The sequence below is a fragment of the Myxocyprinus asiaticus genome, chromosome 25, assembly GCF_019703515.2.
Source record: "Myxocyprinus asiaticus isolate MX2 ecotype Aquarium Trade chromosome 25, UBuf_Myxa_2, whole genome shotgun sequence".
Lineage (NCBI taxonomy): Eukaryota > Metazoa > Chordata > Actinopteri > Cypriniformes > Catostomidae > Myxocyprinus > Myxocyprinus asiaticus.
In genome coordinates this window covers 35727831-35752411 of record NC_059368.1, presented here as the reverse complement: position 1 = coordinate 35752411, position 24581 = coordinate 35727831, and the positions used below count along the sequence as shown (strand labels likewise).

Sequence of the window (24581 nt, the reverse complement as noted above, 5' to 3'; positions counted from 1 at the left end):
GTCATATTTTACAGGAATAGTTATGTTTCTTTTTCTTTTTAATATCAGTTATGTAAATTGGAGTGTTACATGTTATATTTCATGTAGTTTAGTTAATGTTTATGGCATTACTTTTGTGTCACATGTGTTACCCTCATGGTGTTTTGTGTTTGTGGTAGTGACGCAGTACACTACATGTATTTTAGTCAATCTTGATGAACTTTAAGTCATCGTGTGGCCTTTTATAGTTACTACGGTGATTAACAATACATTTTAAAGTGAAAAGCAGACTTTTATAGTTCCAGGAGGTTAGTATATGAAGTTTATATCATACGGTAGAGGACATTAAAATATACAAGCATAAAAATTACATCCCGTAAAGCCTGAAAGATGGTCAACGTATTTTTTACTGAAAATATCTGGCAACCACAGCTGCCTGCAGGTATTCTACTGTACATTTTACAGTTTTTTTTTGTTTTTTTTTACAGTGTACAGACACAATTATACTGTTCACATGGAGCATTTCAGAGGGAAATTGTGAAGACTCTAATAAGTTAGAAAACAGTAAGTAACATTTGCTGTTGCCAGTATATTTGCTTCTATAATTTAAAGATCCATATTAATGGAGAGTAAAACATATTGCAAATCAAGACGTTTGCAATAACACCAACATATATAAAGTGCATTAATGACAAAGATTAACTAGAGCATGACACCCAACCCCCCACTACCTCAGGAAAACTGCTATTTTCTTTGTCATCTTGGATTGGAAAAGTATTCTGAGACTTGTATGATAGGGATGCTCCGATCAGGATTTTTACAGCCGATCTTCTTGTCACCTGATCGGCCGATACCGATCCGGATCATTTCACCTTTTATCAGGATCTCTGTCATAACTGGCTATATATAAGCTTTCTGCACACTGCCACTAATAATTGAATTTTCCTCTTCCCAGTTATATCACTTTGCCTAGTTTTTGCTGAAAAAAAATAAAAATAAGGTTAAAAAGCTTATTAATAAAGCTTTTTTTTTATTTTATTTTTTTATAAGACTTAAAAACAAGTATAGGGTAACAAAATATTCTCTATATTAAGACAGATAGCCCTATAAATGAAAATTAGTGTCAAACTGAAGACAAACTGATAACCTATAGATGCAATTAAACTTAATGTGATATGTTTTGGATATTAATTCTTTGTCATTATTTCATATAATTCTTATTATTCCTTATTTTATTTCGATTTTATTGTTGCATTATATTTAATACATTTTATTATTGTATCCTAATATTATATAAAGAATTATTATATTTATAAATACATTCTCTACCTTTTCATTTAATTGGATGATTGTATTAATAGTTAATTTTAATGTTTCTCTACAGGTGCTACTACTGTTAATGTCACTTAGTTGTTTAATTCATTTGTGTTATTTGTAATGTTAAATATATGTTCTTAAATGGGTTGATTTGGTATGGATTGTATGTTTAATGTATGTTCTTAAATGTGTTTTTTTTTTTTTTTTTTACATGTGGACCCCAGGAAGACTAGCGCTGCTCTAGGGCACAGCTAATGGGGATCCTAACAAATAAACAAAATAAACAAATAATCAGTAGATATTTAATAAAGATGTTTGAATAACACCACATCTTGTAACTCGTGTTATTACTGAGATGCCTATGTCCGATGGAGACTGAGAAGCTGCCGCCATGCACAATAATAAGGAACGTTTCACAGCTCGCTCGGTTTTCCCTTTGCCTTGTCGCGTGTGAAATGCCACATTAACAGTACAGTACACAAACTTTTCATATTAGCCATACCTCTCCTACTGCAACGTTCTTAACTGCTGAATCAAGTTTGTTGTCTTACAACACTATGCCAGTATTTCCCACACTCCGAGTCTGTGATGCCATTACAGTGCTGCTGAAGTCTTAAAGGAGCTGCGCGTCTTTTGCGACATTAGCGATCGGTTTATGTGATTGGCCAAATTACCGATCACCGATTGAGTCCTAGGATGTGAATATCGGCTGATACCGATCGGTGGATGATCGATCGGAGCATCCCTAATGATAGATAAGAGTGCTTACCTTGTTTTGGTGAAACATTGGGTCAAAATTCAAGTTAAAAGTATCTATAAAGTCACAGTTTCAATGATTGGATATAGAAAGCATGCATGAAAAGAGAGGTCCTACCAGATCTGTCTCATCCTCCTCCTCTCTTTTCAATTCAGCTTTCAGTTCTTCCTCAGTTGGGTTGAAGTCTTCCATCTCCACCTATCACAAAAACAGTTTCTTTTCTATCAAATAGATGTAAAACACATGTTTACAATTCATTTAATCAAAGGGCAAAAAGTGATGTCACACATGGCAGCTCCTTGACATGATAAAAATGTTCATGTCGTTGAATCAAAAATATTTACATATAATTACAAGTTACACGAGTCTTCATCGGGACACTTACATCTTCAATAGCAGCGTCCTGCAGTAGGGACCGGATATCTAGCCGTACCATATGGGGTGGCGCAGACTCCCAGCCATTGGCCAGCTGTGGACAAACCGTACATTATTAGTCAGGTTTATGAACAGCAAGGTAACACAGTTCTGCCAGTGATAAACTGTATATGGTTTAATCCTAAAAATAACAGGCTCTCAAAACGCTAAAAGAGTTTTAGTTAAAAAATAAAACTGTTCAAGTAATACCTTTGTAAAATCCTTCAGTGTCCACCCATGTATGTTCCTCTTTGCGCATGTTTGATGATCAGCAGTAATTTCAGCCAAGTACACCTTAAAAAATAAATAAATAAATAAATAAATAAAAGTCAGAAAAAAGCTCTCCAAGCACAGTTTAGTTCCAGTGTATCAACTGTCTACATGCAGCCCAGTTTTTGTAGCCTCACGTATCTGTACGAGTGTGTCATTTGTGTGTGCCTGATGTTGATTGTACTAAAGATGAGTCACATAGCAGTTGAAGTGTGCATGTGTCAAATGTGACTGTATGGGGCTACTGGTCAAGCGAGTTTACTAAGAAAGGCTATTACACTTAACCATGTGCGAGACATAACGGCCCACAGAAAAACTAAGCATAACCATGCCTTAATTCCTAGGCTGATTGCGTGAACCGGAAAGTCTAAACACTGTGATGTTTGTACGACCAATGAGAGATGGGAGAGAGTGTTTAGGAAACCTGTTTGAAACGGTCATTATTCTACAATTCCACTTGATGCTAGTGGTGTACAAATGACACGCTTCACGCTACACATTTAAATCCCAAGTGATGGTGACCCAGAAATATAGTTATAGATATAAACGGTCTAGACTCAGACACCAATGCAATGTTATTCCTAAATAACAATGATTCAGCTATGTATGTTAACGTAAGACGGTCAAATTTAATTTTGGAATTCGCTTTGAGATGCATTTTTTAAAGGGTAAAGTTCTTTATAAATTGATATGGCACCGAAAAAAACAGCGCTCCAGTACGAGATGCTGAATCAACTAGGAAACACAACAGTCGAAGACGTTAGTCTAGTGCAGTGGTTCTCAAACTACAGGGTGCTGCAACGACTGGCTAAGGGTGTCACGAAATCTCTGCTCTGTTCAATATTTTAATAGCCACCGATGCTAAATAAAATACTGGCAGTATCAAGCTCTGACTCAATTTGGTAGCCATGCGCTGTTTGATTTCAGCTGGCTACTTTCAAACGCTCACATGTGTATGTCTGCCTGTGCGCTCGTGTCCTGTGACGAATGAAGCTGCGTGCGTGAACAGCCAAATGCTCTTTTTTAGTCAAAATGCCCCTCTTTATGCTATATTAATTTAAACACAGCTGTAAATGTATAAGCAAACAGGAAAAAATCCTATATTTTTAAATATTGGATCTGTGCGATGTGTAAATGCAGCCTGTAAAGTAGATGACTTTTTTTTTAATATTTTAATGTAATTTTTATATAAATGTATAATTTTTTTAAATGTTTACTTGCTACTGTTACTGAAAACTTAAAGCACCGTTTTCTCTATTTAAATTATTTGGTCTTGAATAATTACTTTAAAAGCTTAGAGCAACATTTAAAAAGAATCACTGAAGGCTCCATTGTTTTAAAGAGTGTTTTTTTAAAGCATATTTGCTTATTTATTTACCAGTGCAACACCAAGTTAACATAGAAGTGTTTATGAAGTTTTTTTCCCCTCTCGTTTTGCGTTTTACTTCACTTTAGCAATTAAGAATGCAAACGGGCTAAATACTTTTTATGTACTTTAGTTTAACACTTTTTGCACTTTTTTAACAGGATTTTTTTGTTGTTGTAATAATAACAGTGCTGTTTGGTTTATAATATTTAAATTCTGCCCTCTTGTGGATTTTGGACTTTTTTTATATATATCTTTTTTATTTTTTATTTACAACTTACACTTCCTACTTTTTGTTTACTGCATTTTTCAAATAGACTGAAGCAAAGAACATTTTGTGAGAACCTCTATTAAATGACGTTACTTTGTTTAGTAGCCTAATGCTCAGGTTTTGTAAATCACTGAAATGAATACTTTTTCTTCAAAATCATAAAAGAATCTTGATCTTTATTCTAAGCAAACAAATTGTGATTCTCAATTCATCCAGAATTGTGCAGCTCTAACGTACAGGACACATGATGCAAATTTCATCATCAGCAGATTGCTCGAACACTGAATGTGTGCTGAAGATAAATAGTCCTGTATCTCATAGCAGTCGTAGCGCACATGCAACAACAGCCTGTGTATGTGCGTACAGTCAAATGGAGTATACTTTGAAAAGGCTTGCGTTCGACTGTACGCAGACGCTAAACTTTCGCATCAAAAGCGAAGTATATATTTGGGCTTAAATGCACTTTACATTGGAGGTTGTTTAAGGGTGCTAGCTAGCCGTGCAATAAGTGTGCTATAAGCTGCATGAAAAATCAAGGCTAAAAGGTGTCCTAGCAACCATATATGTAAATGAAATAACAAACAGCTCACCTCAAACCCTTTTGTCTTGGCAGCGCTCCAGAACTGGTCAAAGTACTTTACTCTATCATTGATGGCATCCAGGATTATGAATGGGAAAAATCCATCATCCAGTGTTTTCTTGAAGGTTTTCAACATGCTGCTTCGATATGTATCTTCCATCTCAGGTTCATATTCATATTCAAGCACCTGATGAAGATTTGCATAATCAGTTGGAGAAAATGAGTTGAGGTTGCTCATTTGAAATGGTAGAGCAAGTTCAAACCTTGTTCTTGACGCGCTTCCCAGTATCAGGGTCCTTCTCGACTTTTTCCACTTCAGTCATGAAATAATCATCCAGACCAAGAACTCTAGGCGGTGCACCACCACATTCAACCTCTTTATCCTATATGAGCAAAGGCATATTTATTTAATGGTTAAATGACAAAGCAGCAAATATAGCATTCATCAGGAGAGTATGTGAATGCAAATATTGGTTTGCTCCAAAATGTATCAGACTGTAATTAATGCCACGCAAGTATGGCCAGTTTTCTCTTTCAGTTCAACTGCAATTATGGTGCAGCAACAGTCTGAAGACAATCTAGCTGAGCCAGTTAAAGCCGATATGTTTCAAGCAGGCTACCTGAATAACACATCTGATTTAATGGTTTAAGGTTTGTTACTACCAGAGCAACGCAAGAGTGGGAATACGTGCTTGAAACAAATTTGTCCAGAGTTTGGGTTCCTTTTTATGGAACCCAAACTCTATATGGCCTTAAAGACTTGAAGACTGAGTACTTAAATACTACATGTTGAAATGTTAAGTTCAGCTGCAAATGTGGTGGTAAAAAGAAATAGTTTTACCCTAATAAGTTTTGCGACATGACTTTTGCCACTTCCGGGTAATCCACGCATAATGACCACAATCTGAAGAGGAAAAAAGACAGTAATATTCAAAAGCACAGAAAAATAATAATAACAGAATATAAATCCAAATAAGAAACAAATGATGGCATACCCGGTCAGGTCGAGTTGCTCGTCCTGGGGGTTTGAGGATGTCCTCTGCATTCTTTATCTCTGGTTTCTTCTCCACCCGTTGTGGGGCAACAGGAAAAGGAGGGGGCAGTGATGCAGGTGGAGGCGGACGCTCATCTGGATAGCTTCTACGATCACCTGCATAAGATAAGGGGTCTTTTAAACAGGTCTCACTTTTTAAATACCTCAACTTTGTGTGTTTGGTGATCATGTGGCCCAATTTAAAAGTGAACAAATATATTCTTTTAGAATTTGCATACTACCATAGCCTGAGGATCCATGGTCAAGACTCCTTTCATATGAAGACCTATCATAGCCTTGTCGGCTGTAAACCTCTCGATCCCTGCTTGTGCGGCTTGGGTGATCTCTTTCTCTATCCCTGTATCCTGGACGAGGCCCAAGTGGAGGGCTGCAAACAGACATTAAATAAGACTTAGAACAATAATTATATACAACAAGAGATACATAAATTCACATACGTACTATATATCTTGTTTATGAATATATAAATGTTTGACATGATGTTGATGTTTCTTTTAGAAATTGACCAATTTATCGTTTTTGCAGATTAATTGGCGCAAATAAGACATCAGCAAAAATAAATGCTGATGATTTCTCTCTTTTTTCCTGTGGGTGGCGCTGAAAGGTTCTATAGTGCTCGCACGACCTCTACAGGTGAATTAACATCCTTGTGGATGTTTGTTGTGACACAAGTCAGGCCACTCATCGATTTTCCATACTTATTCGTACAGGAAAACTTCTCACGAAGATTTTTCACCAGATTCGCAAATGGTGCATACACATACAGTTGCAATCAAAATTATGCTTTCTTCCACACCCCAAGAAAGTTGCTGTTGTACCATATTTAAAAAAAATTATGAATGGTGCTGCCAACTTTGTCTATTGGAAATTGAAGTGCCTTGGAAATGTACTTTTAGTCATGACTTTTCTTGTGTAATGAAATAATCTCCTTTATTAGCTTTTGAGACAGCTTATTTTTAATTGCATTTTTTGCATAGAAATACATTTTTGCTTACCATTGTAGATTGATGACTTAATTTTGTTTTAAAACAATTACTTGTGTAGCCTTACATATTTAAGAAACAGCTACATGCAATAGGGGTTGAATAATTATGACATGGCTGTATTTGAAAAAAATCCTGCTATTTAGAAATATTAGGTTATATATTCACACTATGACTTTGAATGTGTCACTCAACTGATATAGATGTGAAGTTTAAAAATTCTGGGTCATCAGAAAAGCTTACCTTTGTAAATCCTTACTGTCTTGAGGGGGGTTGAATAATTTCAGTTGCAACTGTATGAATTTGTTCTTAACTATGGCAGCAACAACTAACCGATAAAATCGATTATTATCGATAACGAAAATCATCGACAACGAATTTCATTATCGATTAGTTGGATATTTGCGGCGAGCACAGAGAAGCTCCGTCAGTGACGTCACTTTACAGCCCAGTGAGAAAGTGTTGCATGATAACTCATTTGAAAAAACGACGGAGACAAGTTGAACTGGAAAAAACATGACCCAAGATGTCCAGCATATGAGAGCACTTTATAAACACTTCAAAGAAGATCATAAGCAGCATACAGTTTATAGTGAAGTGGTTTCTGCATCAGGTGCGTTGAAAGAGGACTTGTGCTGTTCCATGCGCTTAAGACTTGTTTCTCTCGAGCGCATAACTCACATTTTACTGCTATTTTCTTGGTTTTGTAATGTATACATGTTATGAATTCAAAATCAGGCATGTATTTCCATTCCGCAAAACTGTTTTGTAAGGGGTAGGGGATGGGCAAGGAGGAGGCGGGAACTGGCTGAGCAGTCAATGAAACTTTTAATGACAAAATCAACTTAAAACAACAAAACAAGACACACACATCTCTCTCTCTCTCTCTCTCTCTCAAACTGGCGTCTCTGGGTCCCTTTTATCTCGCTCTCCCACTGATCGTTGACTCAGCACCGGCCGTGCACCCTCACGACCGGGCCTCACCCTCCTCCTCGTCACACTCCTCCCCCTCCCGATCCAGGCAAGGAAAGGAAAGGAGGAAGCTGGGACCGGCTTGACAACACACATAGACATTTATTAACTATAAAACACATTTCAGTGTCACACACAAAGGGTTTGCTTTTCAGTGGTACTCGACACACGCTCTGCTTTTCAGCAGACACATTTACTCACACACACTCAGATAGCTTAGTGCATCTCTCTCTCTCTCTCTCTCGTCTGCCGCTGTCTCCTCTCCTTAAATACTCCCGCCACCCCTCATTGGAACACGAGACCGGTGTGGCACACAGGTGGAACTCATTCACCACTTATCTTCCTGGCCTCGCTCTGCCCAGACGCCGCTCAAACCCGCACTACTCGCCACACATTTGCCTTTACCACAAGTGAGTCTCCGTAAAACTTTACCGAGCACGAGCGCACGCATCCACGTCAATCAAACCGATTGCAATGGAGAAAGGGTGCGCAATCATTTTGATTACACATGTGCAACATCACACCGCGATTTCAGTTTCAATTAGTGCTTGAAGTGGGTGGGTCCTCACTGGTATGCAGTACTTGCACTTCTCTATTTTAGTCTACAGCATACTGGCAGTTTTTCTGGCGTACCACCACTTCTCAGAGCCTCCCGGTAAGATTTAATGTCTTTATTAAATGTAAGTCAGCGATTTCATGAAACCTGCCAATCACTTTTATCTGACCTTCCAAATATCCGAGCGCAGCGCTCTCTGCGCAAAACTCAGCGGTGAGTTTGACACTCAGCACGTGCAACAGCCTAGTGGTCGTCAAGCGATCCGTGGTCCAGTTCTGGACCAGAGCACGCATGTTTAAGCTGGTCTGAGAATAGTTATTTTACACTCTTCTCCAAAACATGAACCAGCAACTTTTAGGTGAGCAAATTTTATTGCGTCTTATACACTCAAATGTACACTATATTGCCAAAAGTATTCGCTCATCTGCCTTTAGACGCATATGAACTTAAGTGACATCCCATTCTTAATCCATAGGGTTTAATTTGACGTCGGCCCACCCTTTGCAGCTATAACAGCTTCAACTCTTCTGGGAAGGCTTTCCACAAGGTTTAGGAGTGTGTTTATGGGAATTTTTGACCATTCTTCCAGAAGCGCATTTGTGAGGTCAGACACTGTTGTTGGACGAGAAGGCCTGGCTCGCAGTCTTCGCTCTAATTCATCCCAAAGGTGCTCTATCGGGTTGAGGTCAGGACTCTGTGCAGGCCAGTCAAGTTCTTCCACACCAAACTCACTCATCCTTGTCTTTATGGACCTTGCTTTGTGCACTGGTGCGCAGTCATGTTGGAACAGGAAGGGGCCATCCCCAAACTGTTCCCACAAAGTTGGGAGCATGGAATTGTCCAAATTCTCTTGGTATGCTGAAGCATTCAGAGTTCCTTTCACTGGAACTAAGGGGCCAAGCCCAGCTCCTGAAAAACAACCCCACACCATAATCCCCCCTCCACCAAACTTCACAGTTGGCACAATGCAGTCAGACAAGTACCGTTCTCCTGGCAACCGCCAAACCCAGACTCGTCCATCAGATTGCCAGATGGAGAAGCGTGATTCGTCACTCCAGAGAACGCCTCTCCACTGCTCTAGAGTCCAGTGGCGGCGTGCTTTACACCACTGCATCCGACGCTTTGCATTGCACTTGGTGATGTATGGCTTGGATGCAGCTGCTCGGCCATGGAAACCCATTCCATGAAGCTGTCTACGCACTGTTCTTGAGCTAATCTGAAGGCCACATGAACTTTGGAGGTCTGTAGCGATTGACTCTGCAGAAAGTTGGCGACCTCTGCGCACTATGCGCCTCAGCATCCGCTGACCCCGCTCTGTCATTTTACGTGGCCTACCACTTCGTGGCTGAGTTGCTGTCATTCCCAATAGCTTCCACTTTGTTATAATACCACTGACAGTTGACTGTGGAATATTTAGTAGCGAACTGGACTTGTTGCACAGGTGGCATCCTATCACAATACCACGCTGGAATTCACTGAGCTCCTGAGAGCGGGCCGTTATTTCACAAATGTTTGTAGAAGCAGTCTGCGTGCCTAGGTGCTTCATTTTATACACCTGTGGCCATGGAAGTGATTGGAACACCTGAATTCAATTATTTGGATGGGTGAGCGAATACTTTTGGCAATATAGTGTATTTATGCACATTTTTTAGCTGCTGGGTGCAATCAAAACCACAGACATAAAAAAATGTCAAAGCTGTTACAGAAATTATGTCAGCTTATATGCACAACCCAAAACCCACTGTGACGAGGAGGAGGGCATGGCCGGGCCGAGAGGGTACACGGCCAGCACTGAATCAGCTGATAAGTGAGAGAGTGAGATAAAGGGAAGCCGGAGACGCCAGTTCAGGAGAGAGAGAGAGAGAGAGATGCACATGGCCCGATGCATGTGTGTATGTGTGTCCTATGTTTTATGTTGTTTTAAGTTAAGTTACACTGGTGGTCAAAAGTTTCAAATAATGTACAGATTTTGCTGTTTCAGAAGGAAATTGGTACTTTAATTCACCAAAGTGGCATTCAGCTGGTCACAAAGTATAGTCAGGACAATACTGATGTAAAAAAACAGCACCATCACTATTTGAAAAAAGTCATTTTTGATGCAACTTTGTGCATTGCATTCAGATTCTGGGCTCATCTGCCTACCTGTATAAAGTATGTATCATTAATAAGGTGCATACCAAATTTGGTCTTCAAATATCACTGTTTTAGTACTTTGAGCCATGTTAAGCGTTTTTCACATAAAGCATTATACAGTTGAAGTCAGAAGTTTACATACACCTTAGCCAAATACATTTAAAGAGCCCATATTATGCTAATTTACAGGTTCATAATTTTATTTTGGGGGTCTACTAGAATAAGTTTACATGCTTTAATATATATATATAAAAAAAAAAAATTATTTCAGCTTTTATTTCTTTCATCACATTCCCAGTGGGTCAGAAGTTTACATACACATTTAGTGTTTGGTAGCATTGCCTTTAAATTGTTTAACTTGGGTCAAACGTTTTGGGTAGCCTTCCACAAGCTTCTCACAATAAGTTGCTGGAATTTTGGCCCATTCCTCCAGACAGAACTGGTGTAACTGAGTCAGGTTTGTAGGTTTGTAACTTCCTGGTTGATGTCTCGAGATGTTGCTTCAATATATCCACATAATTTTCATTCCTCATGATGCCATCTATTTTGTGAAGTGCACCAGTCCCTCCTGCAGCAAAGCACCCCATAACATGATGCTGCCACCCTGATGCTTCACGGCTGGAATGGTGTTCTTCGGCTTGAAAGCCTCACCCTATTTCCTCCAAACAGTTACATTTGTTTCATCAGACCAGAGGACATTTCTCCAAAAACAGGGCTGTATGCTAACTTTTTTTGCACATAGCACTGGTGCCACAAAGCTTGAAAGTTTTGTAGCACAGGCCACACAATTGTAGCACAAGTATATAACGTCTGTTACCATCTCTGAAAACAACCACAAGTAGTGCAGTTCATCACTTAAACAGGCATGTGACTGGCAAAGGACATCCATTTTGCATACAGGGCACACAAAATCCAAACCTTAACAAGAAATTTTTCAGACAAAGACTTTATTTGCCCAAAAATGGCAGACTGCAGGAACATAACACCTCTTGCTTAACATCAAGTCAATTTTGTTTATATAGCCCAATATCACTAATCACAATCCAAACAACATCCATATATTATACTTCAAATTAGCAGAACAAATCTGTGTGCAGACATCACTTAATAAAAGAACTCTTTTTTGCAAACCAGCAAATTCACCCAAACTGTGACACTCATCTACTGGACACACTGTCAACAGTTGCATCATTGCTTTAGTGCATTGTGTGTATGTGTCTCTGTGTGTGTCACAGATCTAGCATGTCTGCTGGCCACTCTTTCCTATTTGGTCTCCTGGCGTAGTGCTGGAAAGTGCTGTTTTTTTTTTTTTTTTTTTTTTATGTTATCCCTTTTTAAAATGCTGTTACCCATTACATAAGGATTGTCTACTCAAATCTTTTCTGGAGCCTCCATGCACCAGTAACAGAACAAGAGCTGTTGTTTAGCATCTAAAGTTAGCCAAGGAAAATCCTTTTTCCACTCGGCATTGTATCTATACATTTTCCCTGCTCGTTTGGGTTTTTTTTTTATTGAGCACTTGAAAATACCGCTTTGTTTTCCTGTCATTGCTCGACTAGCTGAGGAAATGGCATAGAGGCAACTGCATAGGAATTATGGGATTGTTCCCTAGGAATTGTGGGGATTGGTGTTGGATGTATGGACTCTACGCAGCCGGGACATGATTTAATAGCACAATAGACTACAACTACCAAGTAAAATAGCGATGCACAATCGATTAAAAAAACAAAAGGCTGGGAAAATTATTTTTTTAAAGTCTTGTTGCTGTTTTTGTATTGTTGTGTACTGGAAGCTCCTGTCACCAAGACAAATTCCTTGTATGTGTAAGCATACTTGGCAATAAAGCTCATTCTGATTCTGATACAAACAAGCACACAACAAACTCTCACTTCACACAAACAGCTCTGTCTCACACACATGCAAAACTGTGTCGCATGGGTGCTAATGTAGTAAATTAATTCATCGCACAGACCGATTTTTTCATAGCACGTGCGACATATATGTGTCCAAGCTGCTTAAAGGCACAGTTAACTTAGTGTATGTAAAATTCTGACCCACTGGAATTGTGATGTAGTCAATTAAAAGTGAAACAATCTGTCTGTAAACAGTTGTTGGAAAAATTACTTGTGTCATGCACAAAGTAGATGTCCTAAATGACTTGCCAAAACTATAGTTTGCTAATATGAAATCTGTGGAGTGGCTATAAAAAATTTGTTTTAATTACTTCAACCTAAGTGTATAGTATCCCAGATTATGTGAAGTGTCATTGAACTTGCCTATGCATATATCCTGACAGTGTTTAATTCTACATACAGATGTGTGTCAGTGTTCACAATCTTGAACATCATCAAATCAGTTTGTTCACTGTTTCTAATGATCATGATCTGCACAAGTATCTGGTTCCTGTATGCAAATTCATCATATGTGCAGGACAAGGAAAGGCTAATTTTCCCCTCGAAAAGGAAGAACAGACATAATGCTCTTTTTCAGTTTTAGGCTACATTTATTTTGTGTAAAAAGACAGTTCTACATTAGATTGCAACTGTTTTCTTATGTGGGTTGATATTTTCCTCAGTTTTCATAAATAATAACCCTACATGTTTTTATTTTCAAAGTTAATCAAAACCTATTTGTTAGTTGAGGGTTTGAGGGTCTTGTTTGTTCTTCAGACAAATTGTAATTAAATTACATAATATTTTAATGTAAATAAACACATTATTAATAGTGTTTTGTTTTTAATATTAGCAAGTTAGTTACAATAAAAGTGTTAGGTAAGATAAATACGGAAAAAAAGTTTGACCCCAGCTGAGTGTTCATCTGGATAATCTGGCCCCCGCAAGAAAGTAGTTGAAGTGTATAGTATAAAACCCCAAGTTTATTTATTTATAAATATTGAATATTTATAAGTATCATTTATTTACCCCCCAAAAATGATGTTTAATAGTAACAAGAAGAGTACCTGCATTTCTTTTCTTCCACTTCAAGCACTGGTTTCAATGTAATCAATTATGCAGCTTGGATATCACAATGTCTCAGAGGTCCAAGTGTGCTGGCTTTTAAAGGGTTTTAGATCATTTCTTCCCTTCATGTAAGCGCATGTAAACAATGAGCTTAGGATGTCTAGACAAAAAGAGTCTAGGATGAGAATTTTCAGCACGAGAGTGAATCTGATGATTGTACTATATTAAACTGCAAGCTGAATATAATGTATAATAATGCTAAGGGTCCTGATATTTGATAGTCCTGATAGTGCCAAATGTAATGTCTGATTTCACCAGTAAATTTATACTATGGTAAACATTATTTTAATGGATAAATATGCACTACCATTAAGTGTTTTTTTCAAAAAGAATAGTTTAGAAACATGTAATGAGTGAGTATACTTTTTTAAAACTTACAATATGAATTTTAAATACTTAATGTATGTGATCAGTAACATAATTATGTATTTTTCAGCTGGGCAGAATTATAATTTTTTTTATTCTGGTGTCATTTTGCCCTCTGCTGTGCTGATCTTTTGTCCCACTCCATACCTGATGGATCATTTTACTCTTTAATGAATAGTACCTTTTGTTAAGCTTTACAAGTAAAGGAAATGAACTGTTTTGCATATGTCCCGAAAGTAATAATAATAATATTAATAATAATAAATTCAAACAACTTTCATGATTTGGGCTTTGTTCAAAGTTTTGTGAGAGTATAGAATCATGTTGTAGAATTCGGTACCGTAAATCGAACGAAATACTTGTGCCCTTTATAATTAAATTTTTTTATCTATCACATTTGAATAAAATACAGGAAATTAACATTTCGTTATTTTAATCCAATTAATTGATTATCAAAATAATCGTTAGTTGCAGCCCTATTTTTAACCTAATGTTAATGAATAAAGATTATTCTAAATGAAGGAGCGTGCCCGCAGTTCGTAACTTGCATTAAACGCGACCAAAACACCTCCATAAGGGGTTTTCAGCACCACCACATATGTACAGTTGCAAATGTTTAGAGCAATATGCCAAATATGCTTATTGTCAATAAGCAAATCAATTTTAAATTATTTTTTAATATGTACCACTGTAGATGTTGGATCAACTGAAAGTGTGCTTTGAGTGCTGTGTGTGCAGTAGCATTTATCAGTGCCTCATCGTCCACAGGTACAGACATAATACTTTGAACAGAAATAAATAATTTGCATGCCTGCTGCATTGCTTGGATGTGGTAGGCCTTTATCAGGCTACCTCTCCGTAATCAAACCCTGATTCCAGCTACCCGTGGTCATCATGGTAGGCACCTAAAATAGCTTCGAAAGTTGGTAGGGCAGACATTCGAATGAGTCATAAGGCAAGCCATGATGGCAACACCTGGATAGGTTTTGGGTCTGATACAGTAAATGCACCCATCCTGGGACTAAGTGTGAGAGGCACACCCAGCTTGCCACCTCCGCAGCTGACAAAAGATATGATTGAAGGCTGACTTTCAATGGATCGTAGCGAGCACACAACATGCTAAATCCATCAATGATTAAGCAGTTTGTGCACTGTTCACTGAGCACACATGGACAGAACCAATCCCTACTTGAGCTATAACACACATAAATGTTGTTACTCTGAAGATGGAAATGATTTCTGAATGTTTTTTGTTTTTTTTTAATACGAGTGGTTTCAGTTGGTTTCTAATTTTATTTTAAAAAAAATTATCAATTTTAGTGCAAACTTGGTAAATCAAGAATTTTGCGTGAAAACGATTTTACGCAGATTTTATGCACAAATTTGAGTGTACACACGGTTAGTGTATGTTCCCTGAATGTTAGTGAATTCAATTTTCGGTCGAGCTCTACTTTCTTGTTAGTAATGAACTGAATGAAATAATGAAATTAACTGTCATTAAAAGCAACAGTGAGAAATGGGTGCAGCAGCAGTTCAAAATCTACATACCGTTCATCTCGTAGGTAACGGTCTCTTTCATATCTCTCTCTTTCATAATCCAGGGGTGGCTTCTCCCTGTATGGATCTCTGTCCCATTCCCTGTCATAATCTCTGGGTAGGCCATATGGGTCATTTTTTCTTTCATAGTATGGGTCTCGGCCAAGAGGCTCTAACAAAGGAGGAGAGAAGATCATCAGACATAAAGAAAAAAATAGATAAACTAAAACCAAATTATTTCACTTCATGGAAGAGAACCAACCTTTCTCATAAGGTCGCTCAGATGGCACGGGTCCAGGCCTCAACACTATTCTCTCTCCATAGGAAATCCTTTCCACTGTTGTGCCTCCATCTGCTAAATATAAAAACAAAATGTAGTCTGACTAGATACATTTAAAATGATGTCACCTGAGAGCCAGAATATACTTACCACGACCATGTCCATAGTCCACTGTTTTAGCAATGAATGAGGGTTTAGGGGCAGGCGTTGAGGACGTATGAAGGAAGTCTGAAGTTTGATTTGAATGGGGCAAACCAGCTTCCAAAAGTTGAGCAGGAAGTGTCTGTCCCGTTTCTGACAATAAATTGGTAGCCTTAAGGGAGAAATGGTGATGTAAGTTAATAGCTGTTTCACAACATGCTACTGCACTATTGAACATTTGCATCTGAATCAAGGATCGTAATTATAAACCCATGGTTGGCATACCTGAAGAGCACTTTTAACCTCAGGTGGAATTTCCAATCCAAGAATACCATGGGGAAGTTCTGGAGGCAACCCAACTGACTCTGGGACGGCTGCTTCTCCCAAAGCCATTTTGCTTTCCTGCAACTCTCTACGAGCAATTATGTCATTGTCATCCATGTTTGAATGTCATTTTATAAAATCTCAGCCAACTGAAGCACGATGTTATAACATTTAAACACAGTTGAGTAAATCCAATTACCTTATCATTTTCAGCTCCTGGGCAGCTTTGAGGATGATCTCATGCTGCCTTTGAGAAAGAGCAAGTACAGTTTTAGTTGCACCAGGTGAAGAATGCTCAAGTGGGGCATCTGGTTCTTGAGGTGGGGCCAGGCCAGGAAGGGACTCCGGGTTCCTTTCATAATGGGACACAGTTTCACCAACTGGATGAGAGTAACCTCTCTCTGGTAGGGGTGGAGGTAGTGGCCTTTCCCAATCAGATCGAGAGTGGTATGGAGGCTCCCTATCTCGTTCTCGATAAGGAGGACTATCAGGGTAACCAGGTCCTCTTCGTTCCTCTCTATATCTATCCTCTTCCTCATATACAAATGATCTTTCTCTTTCCTCTACCCAACGATCCTCTCTAATATGCTCTGGTGGGACGTGTGGTGGATAGTCTTCATCAGGATGCTTTCTGCCCCATTCTTCACGAGAATGGTAATATTCATCATCTTGTTCATAATCTGGATGATAATCATGTGCTGGCCTTCTGTATCCATCATCCTCTGGACCATATGGGTATTCCTCTTCATAAATTTCTTCTTCATGGGGTGGGGGTCTACGACACCTGTCACTTGGAATTGGTGGCCTCATCGGTGGTCTTCTTATCTCTCTCTCTGTTATTTCATGGGGAGGTAAAGGAGGACGTCTAAGTTCTCTCCCATGGTGATGTGGCCATTCAGGTTCTCTGTCCATTTCATCTTCATATCCTGGATCCCTATCTAAGATTTCATGAGGGGGAGGTGGGAGTCTCATTTCATGACGTAGTGGTGGTGGTGGTCCCCATGGGCCACCACGCCTGAATCGCGGTCCCATACCCCCACGGACCATGTGTGGAGGACCATGTGGGTTCATACTCCCAGGAGGAGGTGGGCGTCTTGGGCCATGAGGCATAAATCGAGGTTGGAAAGGGGGTCTTCTAGGGCCATCTGGAGGAAAAGCCGGTCTATCGTGCATGGGAGGTCTTCTCTCTGCCCAGTAGGGATCTTCTTCCTCCCAGTAATCCTGTGGTTCTTCTTCCCAGTGTTCTTCTGGATGGGCACTCTCTGGGTGCTCCCTGTGACCCATTGGAGGTCTTCGGGTTCCAGGTTTTTCATAGTGCTCTTCTGGGAAGTGGTGCTCCTCTGGATGCCACATCTCATCGGGGGCTCCCTGGTCATCCATTTCTCCAGACTCATCTAGAGAGGGATCTCTCCAGGCCAAATCGTGGTCCACTACGTGACTAATGTCATCTGGTGCTTGATTGTCATAGAAAACATCCTCCATTATTTCTCGTTGGCAGGTGGGATCGCCCATTGGCCCTCCGTACTGTCCTCGACTACGTCCACGCCCCCTGCCTCTGAGAGGTACTGGCCCTTGGCCTCTTCCCCTCCCTAGTGTGGCATGTGGTGGCCCCGTCTGATTCACCTGTGGGCCCCTAGGAAGCTCTTTAGGTGTATCAGGTTTAAACTGATCGCGCTGAGGAGGCTTTGTTTGTTGTGGTGGCCCATTAGTCGGTTGACCACTTTTAGAAGACTGTGAGACAGAATTCTGAGAGTTTTTGTTGGTGCTGTTCGGACTTTCCACAGGTAAGGATGTTTTACTTGAATCTGCTGTGGTCTTCTTCTGCTTAGCAATCTCTGCAGAGGCATTCTCAGGTTTCTTATCTTGCGTTTGAGGAATGGGTCCATTCTGAAGAAAAAATCCATCCCCTGAATCCAATATGTCATCTGTCAGTAAGTGTGCAGTAGAAGCACCGTCTTTTTTGTTGATTTGATCTTGGGGCATTTTGTTTTTTTCTGAACCTGTTTGAGATGGAGGATCCAGTGGTACATCAGCTTTAGATGTTTGATTGCCAGTGCTTAGACTGGATTGCGGGCCAAACCCTGGTTTTTGTGGTGGAGCAGGGGATCTTTCGAAGCGTGGGGGTGGATTCTGCAAAGGGGTTTTCTCAAGTCTTGCTGGAGCCCCTGGCCGCAGAGGATTACCTCTGGGTGGTCGACTGAATCGCTGGCTATTGTCAAATCTAGGTGGTCCACTAAAACGTTGCTGTGGTGGCTGTTCAAAGCGTGGACCTCTGGGACCTTCAAACCTGAAAAAATACAAAAAAAACAAAAATCAGTAATCTAGCTCTAGAGAGATGTGTTACCCAAACAATCCTTAATTTTGAAGTGTTACCTTGGGCCATCAAATCTTCCACGAGGTCCAGGAGGTCTAACTCCTGGTCCGGTTGGTCCAGCAGTTTTGCAAGTTTCAGAGACAGAATCTGGACCAGAAGCTGGGTAAGTTTCCGCAGCATTTGAAGATGATGACCCTTGTGGAATACCTGGTCCAGAAGGTGGAGGACCCTGTGGTGAAGGTCCTGATATGGCATCCATGTTAACTGGCGGAGGCATAGATGGAACCCCTGGGCTGGTTAAATGCGTGTTTCTATCTGGTCCATGGAGTCTATGCTGCCCATATTGTCCCATCATGCCTCCATAAGAAGGGCCAGTACCATACTGATGCTGCATGGTTCTAAGAGTTGTGACTCTCTCTTGCAAATGAGCTGAAGTTGAATTCATTTGCTCTTGCCATTGCTTCCACTGGGCTTCATAATCCTGTAGCTGGTCTTTGTGTGGGTAAGACTGAAACTGTTCTAACCACAAATTAAAGTGCCTGTTCCATTCTTGGAACAATGGAGCAAACCGTTGTTGTTGCATTTCATAGTGTTGCAACTGCATGTCCAAGGGCATTGTCTGTGGGGGATATAATTAAAGAATCTGAATTCAATTAAATAACACCAGAACACTATTTTGCACTTTTCTGATTGCATTATTTTTTGTGTGATGAACTCTGATAAAGCTTTAGATAAACTATAAAGCAACTTTTTAAAATATTGTGATAAAACGTTATAACATTATTACAGTGTTAAGTTTATTATAGTTTATTTTATTTATTAAAATAAAAAATTGTATTACTGGAAAATTTATAGCGTTCATTTCTGTGAATAATAGTTGACTGTTTAACACATAAAATAAACAATTAATGAGTGCACACCTATTCATTGTGCGTGAAGCATGTCCCAAGCATAATAAACACGGAAGCAGATTTACTGTACGGTAAGAATGGGTGATATGACCAAAATATTATATCACGAAATCAGTAATCTTACAGCACAATAAATGATATATATCACAATGTAGTAAATTTATTTCAAAAATCAATAAAAAAAAAATGTAACCATATTGTACAGCCTATTTTTGGATAATCCAGTCAGTGAATTAAATACTTCCTCTTATATCATTTTCTCTGTATTTGGAAATTGACAATAGTCTAAGGAAAAAACAAACAAACAAAAACACTAAACTGTGTTTTAATCATTCTTACCATAATGCTAAATTTTACTTTATGCTACTTTGCAGTCTGATATGTTGTTGACCAATATTATTATTATAAACTTTCCTCAAGAAACTCAACATCTTCCCAAAGTAATGCAATAAAGAAAACATTGCATAAGGGCGGGCATACACGGTGTGATTTTAGGCTGTCGTGCGAGCTCCCGACCGATTTTTTCCAGTCAGGAGAGATCGCGTGGAAATCGTTGGTACTCGTGTGGTCGCAGCTTGCATCGTGTGAGAGGAATTACAAGCAGAGCTGAGTGGCTTACAAGCACCTCACGACCTCCCAATAATTTTTTTAAAATGCATAAAAAATTGGGGCCTGGGTAGCCCCCTGGAGTCGTGAGTTCGAATCCAGGGCATGCTGAGTGACTCCAGCCAGGTCTCCTAAGCAACCAAATTGGCCCGGTTGCTAGAGAGGGTTGAGTCACATGGGGTAACCACCTCGTGGTCGCTATAATGTGGTTCTCGCTCTCTGTGGGGCACATGGTGAGTTGCACATAGATGCCTCGGAGAATAGTATGAGCCTCCACGCACGTTACGTCTCCGTGGTAACGCACTAAACAAGCCACATAAGATGCGCGGATTGACATCTCGGATGCGGAGGTAACAGCGATTCTTCCTCCGCCACCCGGATTGAGGCGAGTCACTACGCCACCACGAGGACTTAGATGCACTGGAAATTGGGTATTCCAAATTGGGGAGAAAAGGGGATGTAAAAAAATATTTTTTATAAAAAATTTGGACACTGTCGGCTTGAATTCGTGAGGTGTGTGTGGTTGAATGAGCCGATTTGGTGATCTATCTTAAGTTAGATAGAGAGATAAAATTTCTGTCAAGTCTATTTTTTGATTCGTCATACTTGCATTCGTTTCAGTTCTAGGGCTACATTTAGGTGGTATTTACAGTATTGTAGCATCTTTTATATTTGTATATGCACACGATAGTGGATATGTGATCGATTTTTTTTTTAAACTCTCCAAGCGTGAGTCTGGTGAAACCAAAGACTTCTAGGTTGAAAGTTCTACCTGTCAATCAAGCACTGTGCTAAAACAAGATTTTTAAACTTTGCTATGTGTGGCTTTAAAGCACATTCACATGGACAAGACCTCACGGATCTTCTTCAGTATGTCTGCTATCAACATGCAAGCAGTGACAGATGAGAAGGACGTGGCCTACATCCGAAGCTGAATAATAACCTACAGGTAGCCTACTCCACTAAAATAACTCTTAAATAATTCTGCATTAAACGTAATTTTTGCACTTAGATTAAATCTAAGTATAACCGGCAGAGACGGTGCGCGAATGTTCCGCAATTTCTTTATCTTGTACATTTTGTGTACTTTATAATCATGTAGTAACTAACTGGCAGCAAAACACCGGAGTTATGATTTATGCATGCAGTCATGAAATAACACAGCTTCCCTTCAAAATCTGAATGTCAAATGTTAGACAGCATTTGTAATAATTATAAAAAATAAATAAAAAATTGATAAGTTTTCAGCTAAAGTAGCCCCTGGCCATGCCAATCTTATTTTTTCATTTCTAAATCGCAAGCTACAAGAAATTAAAGCAATCTCCTCCTCTGGCTTTATGTCTTATAATGAAAAATAGCGCAAAAATTCATGTGATTGCTTCAGAATTTGCCAGGTCGTAACCGTGTCGTGTACCACTGCATCTGTACGATTATCAGATAAACTGACTCGTAATGTGTGCTGGGGCTCATGACGTCCCGAGTGTCAGAACTCGCATTTGAGGTGTAATGCTAATCTGTCCCGAATGCATCTCAGACAGCAGTGAAGCACCAACCCTCACCTGTCAATCAACCGCTGCGCTAAAACAAGAGTTTAAACTTTGCCTGTTACGAGCGGCTTTAAAAGGAAACAACCGTCCGATTGGAAAATGTTAAAAAGCTGATACAACACAAACATGACAACTTAATGTATCTTCTTCAGTGTGTTTGAAATCAACATGCACGGACACTTATGAGAAGCACGAACATCTGCAGCTCAGGTTAAAACAGGTAATCCACTAAAATAAAGGACAATTCTACTCTAAATGTTGCTTTTGTGCTTAGATTACATTTCAGATGCATCTGGGAGAAATATTGCACCATTTTTTCATGCTTTCTTTTCCCAACTTTCTTAAACCATTATTAGACTGGACTGACAAAGAATAATACATTTTGACACAATATTAAATTTACTTTCGAGATGATAACTGGATGCCATAAAGTGGTGAGGTCACGTAACAACAATGTAGTATATTAATGAGCTTTAACTAGGCTTGCTTGCATATTTCTATATTTAGGCCGATTTATTAATTTTGTTTTCTATCTCTTTTATTACCAACACTTTTATTTGGTGTGCTTTTGAGTCTTTTACTCATACTTTGTTTTTTGTTGTAGTTTTATATTTTTATGAATCACTTCGTACTTTAAAAAGTGAGAAATAATATTAACATGCCTGTATTTTACAATATGTGTCACACTGAACTAGCCTCCCATACGTCTATAAGCCACAAATTTTACAGTAGTTATTTACATGGTTTTTCTGTCGTCGTTTGGACTCTGATCTACTTCAAGTCTGTTTCCCTCTTTCAGTCTTTGCATTAGGCTACTTTCATCCTTATTTTACCTGTTCATATTATTGTCGTTAATAAATGCTATCTCAACAGTTCTGTAAGTTTCTGATGTGGACGTGACTCACCAAATGCTTATCGTGAGCTGTCCATCTTTACAGAATTCACATCTGCAGCTGCTGCATAAATGTATTTATATAGCAACAATCGCGGAAACAACGTATCATGCGCACAAATGTTATATTTGTGGAAATAACATTGCCGACTGTGTTTATACTGCTGCACAGCTGACAGTGTGCTAATTGATATGATCTGCTGGTGCGGTTGCCCCATACTGAATCCGGGAATCATTATACATGAATAATTTGTAGCATTTCTATTCTTTAGTGCCTACTATCAGACCTTTTGGATACCGCGGTCCATTTTAAAGTATCCCAAAAACACAACCTGCAATTCTTTGATTTTAACCAGCAATTGTGTTTTCAAATTAGCCCAATTAGGCATGAAACCCTGGCAATGCTGCAGTCACGCGCTGCTGCTGATATGGGGATGAGAGAAAAGACCTGTTTGCAGCTCGCATCTGCGCTATTCAGAAAAACAATCAAGTTTCTCACTTAACTGACAATAATGTTTTTCTTTATGCCTTATTTTGTGGTCATTATGAGAAGTATTCTACCAACATTTTATAAAGTAACTGTATTCTGAATACAGGTGCTTTAAAACATAACGGGGGCTGAATATAGTTAATATATAATGCTGTTACATGTATTCCATTACAACCCAACCCTGGTGATTGAATCACCCTAGACGCATCTTAATACCAGGTGTAAATGGGGTCTGTATGTATAGTGTCAAATAAAGCACTGGCAACGTACACAATTTAATCTTGCCAATAAAACTTTTTTTTTCACCCCTTTTCTCCCCAATTTGGAATGCCCAATTAGCAATACGCTCATGGTGGCATAGTGACTCGCCTCAATCCGGGTGGCGGAGGACAAATCTCAGTTGCCTTCGCGTCTGAGACAGTCAATCCTTGCATCTTATCATGTGGCTTGAGTGCGTTACCACGGAGACATAGCGCATGTGGAGGCTCACACTATTCTCTGCAGCATCCACACACAACTCATCACACTCCGCACCGAGAGTGAGAACCCAACATGACTCTACCCACCCTAGCAACCGGACCAAATGGTTGCTTAGGAAGCCTGACTGGAGTCACTCATCACGCCCTGGATTCGAACTTGTGACTCCAGGTGTGGTAGGACAATAAAACTTGATCTGAATTGAATCTGCCAATTTGATTCAATTATTAAAAAAAGTCCACTGGAAAACGGCAAAAGATTTTGCCCAACTTTTAATTACAGCATGTTTATGGCTTGTAGACATTTTCTTGTATCAAAGATTAATACCTTTAAAAATGTGTCTACACATTAACTGTATCTGCAAGAAACTGAACATTTTAACATGTACATAATTAAATACAATTATTTAATTATTTTACTCCTGTTTCTTGCAAGTTCTTTGAGATCAAGTTAAAAATATATATTTAAAATATATATATATATATATATATATATATATATATATATACACATGTGTGTGTGTGTGTGCATATGTGTGTGTGCATATATGTGTGTGTTATATATATATATATATATACACTCAGCAAAAAAAAGAAATGTCCTCTCACTTTCAACTGCTTTTCAGCAAACTTAACATGTGTAAATATTTGTATGAACATAAAAAGATTCAACAACTAAGACATAAACTGAACAAGTTTCACAGACATGTGACTAACAGAAATGGAATAATGTGACCCTGAACAAAGAGGGGATCAAAATCAAAAGTAACAGTCAGTATCTGGTGTGGCCACCAGCTGCATTAAGTACTGCAGTGCATCTCCTCCTCATGGACTGCACCAGATTTGCCAGTACTTGCTGTGAGCTGTTACTCCACTCTTCCACCAAGGCACTTGCAAGTTCCCAGACATTTCTGGGGGGAATGGCCCTAGCCCTCACCCTCCGATCCAACAGGTCCAAGACGTGCTCAATGGGATTGAGATGTGGGCTCGTCGCTGGCCATGGCAGAAAACTGACTTTCCTGTCTT

General features: G+C 39.2%; 1 protein-coding gene across 4 annotated transcripts in view; it reads right to left on the bottom strand.

Moving 5' to 3' along the window:
- Positions 1-24581, bottom strand: part of LOC127416234 (YLP motif-containing protein 1-like) — a 64742-nt gene that overhangs the window by 28516 nt on the left and 11645 nt on the right. For 3 of the 4 annotated variants that reach the window (XM_051655472.1, XM_051655469.1, XM_051655471.1), the window contains exons 4-17: positions 18693-19252; positions 16519-18606; positions 16281-16407; positions 16005-16167; positions 15837-15929; positions 15587-15746; positions 6230-6375; positions 5950-6104; positions 5796-5858; positions 5218-5337; positions 4965-5141; positions 2678-2761; positions 2439-2522; positions 2171-2251 (exon numbers count right to left, since the gene is read on the bottom strand). In XM_051655472.1, coding sequence (XP_051511432.1) covers positions 2171-2251; positions 2439-2522; positions 2678-2761; positions 4965-5141; positions 5218-5337; positions 5796-5858; positions 5950-6104; positions 6230-6375; positions 15587-15746; positions 15837-15929; positions 16005-16167; positions 16281-16407; positions 16519-18606; positions 18693-19252 — 4101 coding nt within the window. The remainder of the gene's footprint in view (positions 1-2170; positions 2252-2438; positions 2523-2677; positions 2762-4964; positions 5142-5217; positions 5338-5795; positions 5859-5949; positions 6105-6229; positions 6376-15586; positions 15747-15836; positions 15930-16004; positions 16168-16280; positions 16408-16518; positions 18607-18692; positions 19253-24581) is intronic. The other variant, XM_051655470.1, reaches the window with a different exon arrangement.